Here is a 9,950-nt window from a genome sequence, read left to right on the forward strand (position 1 = left end):
GTGTTTTCCATTTTTTAATCTATGTTTTTATCCTTTTGAATACTGTTAGGCACCTGGAATCATGTATTTGAGATGGGCATCCATAGAAATCTAAATACTGAATAAATAAATGGCGTTTATTGCCTTTTTACAGCCTGTATTCCCTATATTACAATTTCAAAATATCAACCTTTAGATATTTTGGAAATTCCTCAAGCGTTATTAAAAAACAAACAAACCAGGACCCGCGTTCTGAGAAGGACTAAAGACAAACTCGATCTGAGCTCCTTCGCGCGCGGGGGGTGGGTGGGGGGCAGCAAGAAAGCTCGCCCTGACCCCTGGCCTTGTTCTGCTCTCTTGTGGGGCAAGCCTCTTAAATAAAAACAACACGCTCGTCATCCATTTTTCCACCAGAGCCACGAGGGTCAATACCAGGCGTGGTGGGAGACGGTCCCCGTGTCCCTTCTCAAGAGAACAGCTGCCTGGGCTGCACTTCCCTTTGCTGCAGCTTCCGAATGAGCTCCAGCATATTCATTTGGAGCATCAATTCCTGGGAGAGAAACAAAAAGAGTTTTATGTTACATTTAATTTAGGAATAAAAGCAAGCCAACTTCTTCCACCCATCCATCGGCACAACATCTTGCAAGAAGCAAAGGGAAAAGCCAACCCACTTCCCACATCCGGCCCACAAACAATGGATTAGAACAGAGGTCTTCAAACTTGGCAACTTTAAGACTTGTGGAATTCAACTCCCAGAATTCTCCAGCCAGCATAGCTGGCTGAAGAATTCTGGGAGTTGGAGTCCACAAGTCTTAAAGCTGCCAAGTTTGAAGACCTCTGGATGAGAGACAAGGACTGCTGCTTCCTGAGATGCTAACTGTCCTCATCTCCTCCTCCTCCTCCTCCTCCTCCTCCTCCTCCTCCTCCTCCTCCTCCTCCTCCTCCTCCTCCTCCTCCTCCTCCTCCTCCTCCTCCTCTCCCATTCCCTCCGAGCTCTCATAGCCTCCTGGATGAGCTTCTCATCCAGAGGTTGAGCTTCTGACCTGAATTCTGGGAGTTGGAGTCCACAAGTCTTAAAGCTGCCAAGTTTGAAGACCTCTGGATGAAAAGCTCTGGATGAGACCTCTGGATGACAAGCTTCTCATCCAGAGGTCTTCAAACTTGGCAGCTTTAAGACTTGTGGACTCCAGCTCCCAGAATTCAGAAGGTCAGAAGCTCAACCTCTGGATGAGAAGCTCATCCAGGAGGCTATGAGAGCTCGGAGGGAATGGGAGAGGAGGAGGAGGAGGAGATGAGGACAGTTAGCATCTCAGGAAGCAGCAGTCCTTGTCTCTCCCCCTTTCCCCTCCCCAAACATCTCAGTAACAACAACCCCAAGGTAACTTTAACCCCCTTCCTGCTGAGGAGCCAAATCCCTGTGTAGACCCAGCCTGCTAGAAGGTTTCAAAATGTCTCCCCTGGTTTGGATTCTGGATGCAAGGAGGAAGATGAGGCAGAGGAAGGCAGAGAGTGTAGTCTATCAATCAGACTAGAGCTGGAAGGGACCTTGGAGGTCTTCTAGTCCAGGTCCCTGCTCAAAGCAGGAGGCCCTATACCAGGGGTCTGAAACCTTAAACACTCAGAGCCATTTGGACCCGTTTCCCACAGAAAACACCGGAAGCCACTAAATCTGGGTGGGGGTGGCCCACCCAGTCGCATCACCCAATAAGCCATGTCTTCCCAGGTTTTGTGGCTCCCGGTGTTTTCTGTGGGAAATGGGTCTCTCTCCCCCTCCCTCCCCTTTTCTCTCTCATTTGTTTCCCTCTCTTTTCCCTCTCTCTTATTCTCTCCCTCCAGCTCTCTCATTTCTCTCACCCTCTCTCTTTCTCACCCTCTCTCCTTTGTTTCTCTCTCTTTTTCCTCTCTCTCCTTCCCTCATTTTCTCATTTTTCTCTCTTTCTCCCCTTTTCTCTCTCTCTCATTTCTCTCTCTCATTTCTCTCTCTCTCTCTCTTTCTCACCCTCTCTCTCTTTGTTTCTCTCTTTTTCCCCTCTCTCATTCTCTCCTTCCCTCATTTTCTCATTTCTCTCTCTTTCTCCCCTTTTCTCTCTCTCTCTCATTTCTCTCTCTCTCTCTCACCCTCTCTTTCTCACCCTCTCTCTCTCCTTTGTTTCTCTCTTTTTCCTCTCTTTCTCTCCTTCCCTCATTTTCTCATTTTTCTCTTTCTCCCCTTTTCTCTCTCTCTCTCATTTCTCTCTCTCATTTCCCTCTCTCTCTCTCTCTCTCACCCTCTCTCTTTCTCACCCTCTCTCTCTCCTTTGTTTCTCTCTCTTTTTCCTCTCTCTCATTCTCTCCTTCCCTCATTTTCTCATTTTTCTCTCTTTCTCCCCTTTTCTCTCTCTCTCATTTCTCTCTCATTTCTCTCTCTCATTTCTCTCTCTCTCTCTCTTTCTCACCCTCTCTCTCTTTGTTTCTCTCTTTTTCCCCTCTCTCATTCTCTCCTTCCCTCATTTTCTCATTTCTCTCTTTCTCCCCTTTTCTCTCTCTCTCTCATTTCTCTCTCTCTCTCTCACCCTCTCTTTCTCACCCTCTCTCTCTCCTTTGTTTCTCTCTTTTTCCTCTCTCTTTCTCTCCTTCCCTCATTTTCTCATTTTTCTCTTTCTCCCCTTTTCTCTCTCTCTCTCATTTCTCTCTCTCATTTCCCTCTCTCTCTCTCACCCTCTCTCTTTCTCACCCTCTCTCTCTCCTTTGTTTCTCTCTCTTTTTCCTCTCTCTCATTCTCTCCTTCCCTCATTTTCTCATTTTTCTCTCTTTCTCCCCTTTTCTCTCTCTCTCTCATTTCTCTCTCTCTCTCTCTCTGTTGGCAGGGAGCCGCAGGAGAGGGGTCAAAGAGCCACATGCGGCTCCAGAGCCGCAGGTTGCTGACACCCGCCCTATACCATTCTGGACAAATGTTTGTCCAATCTCTTCTTAAAAACCTCCAGTGACAAAGCATCCACAACTTCTGAAGGCAAAGCTCTTCCGCTGGTTGATTGTCCTCACTGTTAGGAAGTTTCTCCTTAATTCCAGATTGCTTAATGGTCGGTGGGAACGACCTTGGGAAGAACCACAGCCTAGACCACGGTCTGATAAATGCAATCTGTCTCTGAAGGAGGAAGCGGGATGGGAAGGGTCTCAGAAAGGAGTTTCCCTAGTTTTCGGGAGAATAGAAGAAAGGGATGAGAGGACCACTGGGCACAATGAGAATAGATCTGCTGAAAAAAACTCCGCATTGGTGACAGGAAGGGCATCCGGCCATTAAACACTCTGCTACTGTGTTTCTTCGAAAATATGACCGGGTTTTATTTTTCTTTGACCCTCGAAAAAATGGCTAGGCCTTCTTTTTGAGGGGTGTCTTAATTTCCCCCCCCCCTTTTGTCACCGTTTATCACCACCTATAGGTCACTGACTTGCCAGCCTTGGCTGGCTTACAATCATCATCTTCTTTTAAATCCCTTGCAGGGTGGAGTCTGGGCAACTGAATGGAGGTAGCAAAGTGCTTTACTGGCCAGATCCCCTTCCTGTCACCAGTGTGGAGTTTTGTTCAGCAGATAAATTATCCATGTGCCCAGAGAGAGAAAAATCTGCCTCTACCTAGGATCGAACACACACCCTCCTGATTGTGAGGCGAGAGCTCCACCTCTAGGCCACTACACCACTCCCCTTCATAGTATAAAAAATAAACACGTGTTTCTCCTCCAGGGCCATCTGTTGCTGCTATGTAAAGAGATTCTGCAGGTCTGGTAGACGAGCCCCCATTCCCTCTATTCCTAGCAGGCTGCTCTGATTGTTAAGCAATTTCCAAGTGGGTGGGCCGCTAGAGCCCCCATCCCTTAATCTCAGGAGGGGAGAAGATGGGCCCTTGCATCTCTCCCTGCTAGAGCAGTGATAGCTAACTTTTTTGCTGTCGCGTGCCAAAAGTGGGGATGGGAAGTGTGGGGGTGTTGCGCGCAGTGTGTGCCCACACCCATAATTCAATGCACCCCCCCCCCACAAACACATGTGCGGGCAACCTCTCTGCGCTCCCCCCTGCTTTTGGCACGCAATGGCACGGTGGGCCCAGTAGGCCCATTTTTCGCCCTCCCCAGGCTCCAGAGGCTTTCTTGGAGCCTGGGGAGGGTGAAAACGGCCTCCACCCCCACCCCCCCCGAGACCCTCCGGAGGCTGGAAATGGCCCATTTCCGGACCTCCGGTCCCACGTTTCTGGCCTTCAGGGGGGTGGGGAAGGCCATTTTCACCCTCCATAGGCTCCTAGAAAGTTTCTGGAGCCTGGGGAGAGTGAAAAACGGGCCTCCCCCCTGGAGGCTGGAAACAGCCTGTTTCCCGACTTCCGGTGGGCCCGAAAATCAGTTGGCCTGCGCACGCACGGGCACCAGAGCTGAGCTAGGGCAATGCTTGGATGCCCACCGATATGGCTCTGTGTGCAACCTGTGGCACGCATGCCATAGGTTCGCCATCATGGCTCTAGAGTGAGTAGCTTTCCCCCCCCCAGAATTAGGGGATCTGCAGCCCCCTCCCCCATCCTCCCACCTTCTTGCTGGCACTCAGCTTTGGGCAAGGCAGCCTTCCGGCCTAAACAGACCTGGGGATTGGTGGTGATGTAGAAGCCAGAGACGCCAGCTTTCTCCAGGGTGCTCTGCTGGTCCACCACTTTCTGATCCAGCTCCAAGACTATTTTCTCGTCCATCATCCGCAGCTCGGTCTGAATTCGCTGCTCCACAGCCTGAGCAAAGGAGAAACCCAGAAGGCCAAAGGAGAACCGCCATTAACAGCGTTTGGCATTTTGAACGGAGCTTCAAGCCATGGGCTAAGGGGCAAGGAGGCCCTCCATCCCACCTTCACCCCCACCAAGGGTACTCCGACTGCGGCTACGGCTGCCTTTACCTCCACCTCTCGCTGCTGAGCGGCCTTCAGAAGGGGCAGGTTGTGTGGCTGGCAGCTCTGCTGGTCCTCCTTGTGTTTGCGGAAGGTCTCCTGCTTCAGGGCTGGGGAGAAAGGGAGCGGGAAAACGGAATGAGGTCCCCAGGATGCAGCCAGACTAACCTACTCACAGCCTCTGTTGGCCACTCTGCTGTGTTCCTGGAGTGTACAGGTAGTCCTCGACTTACAACAGTTCCTTTAGTGACCGCTCAAAGTTTATTTATTCATTTATTTATTGGTTCAATTTATATGCCGCCCTTCTCCGGAGACTCAGGGCGGCTTATAATGCATTAAGCAATAGCCTTCATGCTTTTGTATATACCTGCTTAGTAGGGCTTTTGGGCCCCCCCAAGTGGTGTTCTTTTTTATACAAAGTCAGCTTATTGCCCCCACAATCCAGGTCCTCATTTTACCTACCTCGGAAGGATGGAAGGCTGAGTCAACCTTGAGCCTGGTGAGATTTGAACTCGCAGTAATTGCAGGCAGCTGCCAGCTAAGTGCTACTTTAACAGTACTTTAGTCCGCTGTGCCACCAAGGCACTGGTTACAACGGCACTGAAAAAAGTGACTTGCAACCGTTTTTCACAGTTGCAACCTTTGTAGCATCCCTTTGCTCATGCGATCATAATTCAGGTGCTTGGCAACTGACTCATACTTACGACCGTTGGTGTGTCCCAAGGTCATGTGACACCTCTTGCGATCTTTTGACAAGCAAAGTCAACCGGGAAGCTAGATTCACTGTGCTGAGGAAGGTCGTAAAATGGGGCAAAACTCATTTAACAAGAGTCTCACTTAAGAACGGAAATTTTGGGCTCAATTGTGGTCATAAGTCAAGGACTTCCCGTAATGACCAGCACAGGGAGCTAGAGTGGCTGGACAATAGAAAGGGAGGGAGAAGGGATCAGTCAACCAATCAAAGTGGCGCAGTGGTTAGGGTGCAGTACTGCAGCTACTTCAGCTGACTGCTAGTTCAGCAGATCAGCGGATCAAATCTCACTGGCTCAAGGTTGACTCAGCCTTCCATCCTTCCGAGGTGGGTAAAATGAGGACCCAGATTGTTAGAGGGCAATATGCTATTTAGTATACTGTCTTTGGTGTAAGCCGCCCAGAGTCCTCGGAGAGTGGGCGGCATAGAAATATGACTAATAATAAATAAATAAATAAATAATAAAATAAACCAATGGAACTGAAGTTGCCTTCAGAAGTTGTGGGAGCTTCATGGAGGCTTTCAAGAAGAGACCGGACTGCCCTCTGTCAGAAATGGTGGAGGGTCTCCTGCTTGGGCGGGGGGTTGGACTAGATGACCTACAAGGTCCCTTCCAACTCTGTTAATCTGTATCTGTATCAGAGCTTCTCCACTGCAGCCTTCGGGTCCAAGCCCCTTTCAGTGCAGGAATCTAAATTAAACTACCCAAACATCTTAAAACCCTCTGCCTCCCAGGTCATTTATTTCACAGCCCAACTTTGTGCAAGCGGCTCACTTGCCTCGATGCTCCGTCTGCAGTTTGAGCCGCTGGTTGTAGAGGTTTCGCTCCGTCAGGTGCTGGATGTCCAGCAGGCCCTGTACGATCTCAAAGACGGTCCCGTCAAGGAGGGCCAAGGCCAGGTCGCTGAGGATGGTGTAGGACAGCCTCTGCTGAGAAGAACTGGGGGAAAGAAACTTCTGTGTCATCAGGACTGCGCTGAACGGGAGGGCAAGTGAATCTCAACCATGGAAACTCAACACTCAACCATGGAAAGAGGCCCGTAAATTGCCTCTTTCAATCGTTAGTTTACTTTTTTGTCATTGCACCTCGTACAACGAAATTAAATGCCATCTTCAGTCTAGATTATAATTATAAAAATAAAACACAAACACACATCCTTCACATTCTATACAACTGAATTGAAAACCCGATATTGCATTAATATTGCACCATACCCATGATGGTGAACCTATGGCACGCATGCCACAGGTGGCACGTGGAGCCATATCGGTGGGCACGCGAGGTCAGCTCCAGCACGCATGCGTGCGCCGGCCAACTAATTTTCAGGCCTTCCGGTTTCACGAGAAGTCAGCACATGCGCCGTTTTCGGTCTCCAGAGGCCTTCCACGGGGGAGGCCATGAGAGGCTCTGGAGCCTGGGGAGAGCAAAAGACAGGCCTACCGGGCCATCGCGTGCCAAAAGCGGGGGGGAGTGCGGGGGGGGGGGTCGCACATGCATGGGTGTGGGCACGCGCGGGGGTTAGCCATCACTGCACTATACAGTAGAATTCAGTATAGTTACTGCCCTGGGATAGAAGCTGTTTTTCAGCCTATTTGTCCTTGTTTTTATTGTCCTGTACCGTCTGCCAGATGGTAACAGTTCAAAAAAAAAAAAAAAAAAGGTGCCCAGGATGAGATGGATCTTTAAAAATGTTTTGAACTTTCTTAAGGCAGGGGGGCTATTAAGCTCTTCCAAAGAGGGGAAAGGGCAACCCATAATCCTCTGGGCAATGACGTTGACCCTCTGGAGCGCTGTCCTATCTGCCACTGTGCAATTGGCAATAAAGGTTGCAGTAAGTTAAAATACTCTCTATGGTGCAGGGGTAAAAGGTCACCAGCATTTTTTCATTTCAGCTGGCCTGCTGTGCCTCTGCCAGCGAAAACAGAGCTTGGGAGGGCCACGCGCAGCCCTCCCAAGCTCAATTTTCACTGGCAGAGGGTTGCAGGAGGCCGTTGCAGCCGAAAACGGAGCTCGGGAGCCCATTTTCTCTGGCAGAGCGCTGGGGCCACCACAGGCGCTCCCGATACAAGTGATGTCATGCTGGCCATACTGCACCCCCCCCTTTCAGGTCAAACACAACCCTGATGTGGCCCTCCACGAAATTGAGTTTGACACCCCTGTGTTAGCTCAGTCTTGTTGGACAATGGGACAAATAAGGGCCTGGAGACTAAAACAGATGAAGAACGGCTGCAGGATTTGGGTTCGGCAAGTCTAAAGAAAAGAAGAATTAGGGGTGACATGATAACGGTACTTGAGAGGCTGCCACAAAGAAGAGGGGGTCAAATAATTCTCCAAAGCACCAGAAAGCAGGAGCAGAAACAATGGTTGGAAACTAATCAAGGAGAGAAGCAACCTGGAATTAAGGAGAAACTTCTTAATTCCAGGTTGGAATTAAGGTAGAAACCTTCCTAAAGTGAGGACACTTAGCCAGTGGTACAGCTTGCCACCAGAAATTATGGGTGCTCCATCCCTGGAGGCTTTAACGAAGAGACTGGACAGTCACTTGTCTGAAATGGTATAGGATCTCCTGCTTGAGCAGGGGGCTGGACTAGAAGACCTCCAAGGTCCCTTCCAGCTCTATTCCTATTCCTGCTCTGTTCTAAATGTATTTCAAGGCCTACCCTAAACCCAGTTAATTAAGCCTGCTTCCAACCCCTGACTTCAGAAAGCAAACAGCAGACCATCAAGCTGCTCGGGGGAGCTTAGTGGAGCTTCTATCGCAAGAGGCCATCCACATCCAAAGAGCTACGGCTACCTTGCAAAAAAAATGACAAATAGGCAGCTTGAGTGACCACTTTGGTAGCTTCCTAGAGAGCTTTGTGTGGCAGGGATGTAGGTCACCAAGGTGGAGGAGCAGGTGCCCTCCGATAGGTGGAGAAGGGAGGCCGGTCACCTCCTTGGGAATCGGATGGCTTTATGATGTCATCCCTGCTGGCTGAAGGGTCAGTTACTGTCAGTTGTCAGAGGGAAGGTGCCTTCCTGCAGATAAGCTGCCCTTCAGTGGGGCTCCTGGACTCTGGGGAAGCCTTCAGAGGGGTGAGTGAGGGTGAGAATCTGGGTTGGATTTAGGGTGGGGGGTGAGGGCGAGAGGGTGGGGGACAGGCTGAAGGGGAGGGGGGTAGGGAGGGGTCTGGGAGAAAGAGGGGGTTAAAAACCAGAGCCCTGGTGGCACAGCAGACTAAAGCACTGTTATTAACATCCGCTGCCTGCAATTACTGCAGGGTTCAAATCTCCCCAGGCTCAAGGTCGACTCAGCCTTCCATCCTTTCTAAGGTAGGTAAAATGAGGACCCGGATTGTGGGGGCAATAAGCTGATTTTGTATAAATATACAAAAGGATGAAGGCTATTGATTGACGCACTGTAAGCCGCCCTGAGTCTCCGGCATATAAATCAAATTAAAAAAAGGGGAGGGGAAGAGAGGGGGATGGGGATGCGAGGAGGAAAGGAAGATGGGGAAGGGGAGACAAGGGGGGCAAAGAGGATTTTTGGTTTTTTTTTTTTTAAAAAAAAAACGCCTTTTTAGACAACATCGCGTTAGGCTTTCCAGAAGCTGCCCTTCCTTAAATTTGCCTCCCCCCTGAACAAACACCCCCTGACTGTGCCCCCCAAAACCAGGCACCCCCCTTCCCCTGGGGCTTCCGGGTAGCTCCCTCTGCCCCCCCCACCACCTTCGGACGTTGCGGTCGGGGGGGGGAGGGAAGGGGGCTGGAGACCCCGCGGCCCCCCCTCACCCCCCATTCCCCCCACCCACCTGGGCAGCTCCTTGACCAGCGCCTGCAGCTCCGAGAGCAGCTGGTAGTGCCGCGCCTGCTGCCGCGCCGGACGGTCGCCGCCCAAGCCGCCCCCTCCTCCTCCTCCTCCGGCCGGGGTCCCTCCCGCCTCGCCCTCCGGGAAGACGAAGGCAGCCCCGAACCGCTCCATGGACTGCAGGGCTGGGGGGGAGGGTAGGAGGGAGGGGGGCGGAGCGCGGCGGCGGCTTCTCGCGCGAGCCTGCAGACGCCCCTCCCCTCGCCCCTCCCCCTCCCAGACGGAGTGAGGGGGGGCTTCCTCCGCCTTGCCCCCTCCCCTCCCCTCCCCGGGGCTGCTTTCTCCTGCCTTAGCTGCTGCTAAGAGGCGGCCGGGGTCTCCTCTGGGGATGTCCAGCTGGCGCTTCGGTTGATGCGACCCAAACCTGCATTGGCAGAGCCACGTCCTGGGTGTTGCTTGCTGGCTCGGATTCCGTTACCGTTGCTTACAAGGGTGCAAAATCACGTCTCTCCCCGACCCCCCCCCCTCTCCACCTCCGC

At 51.5% G+C, this 9,950-nt stretch overlaps 1 protein-coding gene across 1 annotated transcript; it reads right to left on the reverse strand.

The window, feature by feature from the left end:
• Positions 1-102: 102 nt before the first annotated feature.
• On the reverse strand, positions 103-9,599 carry LOC139321790 (protein DGCR6-like). Its single transcript, XM_070950674.1, has 5 exons — positions 9,416-9,599; positions 6,403-6,563; positions 4,882-4,982; positions 4,580-4,720; positions 103-529 (listed from the first exon to the last, which is right to left on the reverse strand). Exons 1-5 carry the CDS (start codon positions 9,583-9,585, stop codon positions 446-448), a joined length of 657 nt encoding a protein of 218 aa, XP_070806775.1. The 5' UTR covers positions 9,586-9,599; the 3' UTR covers positions 103-445.
• Between the last annotated feature and the right edge of the window lie 351 nt (positions 9,600-9,950).

This window comes from Pituophis catenifer, unplaced genomic scaffold (assembly GCF_029215685.1).
Source record: "Pituophis catenifer annectens isolate HBS135680 unplaced genomic scaffold, rPitCat1.0.hap2 SCAF_10, whole genome shotgun sequence".
Taxonomy (NCBI): domain Eukaryota; kingdom Metazoa; phylum Chordata; class Lepidosauria; order Squamata; family Colubridae; genus Pituophis; species Pituophis catenifer.

Bases quoted from the DNA above. Each gene is read 5' to 3' on its own strand.
- LOC139321790 (XM_070950674.1), bottom strand. From the start codon at position 9,585: ATGGAGCGGTTCGGGGCTGCCTTCGTCTTCCCGGAGGGCGAGGCGGGA. The intron at 6,564-9,415 runs GTGGGTGGGGGG...TCTTTCCCCCAG, and splicing joins CTGGTCAAGGAGCTGCCCAG to TTCTTCTCAGCAGAGGCTGT. The intron at 4,721-4,881 runs GTAAAGGCAGCC...TCCTTTGCTCAG, and splicing joins CTCAGCAGCGAGAGGTGGAG to GCTGTGGAGCAGCGAATTCA.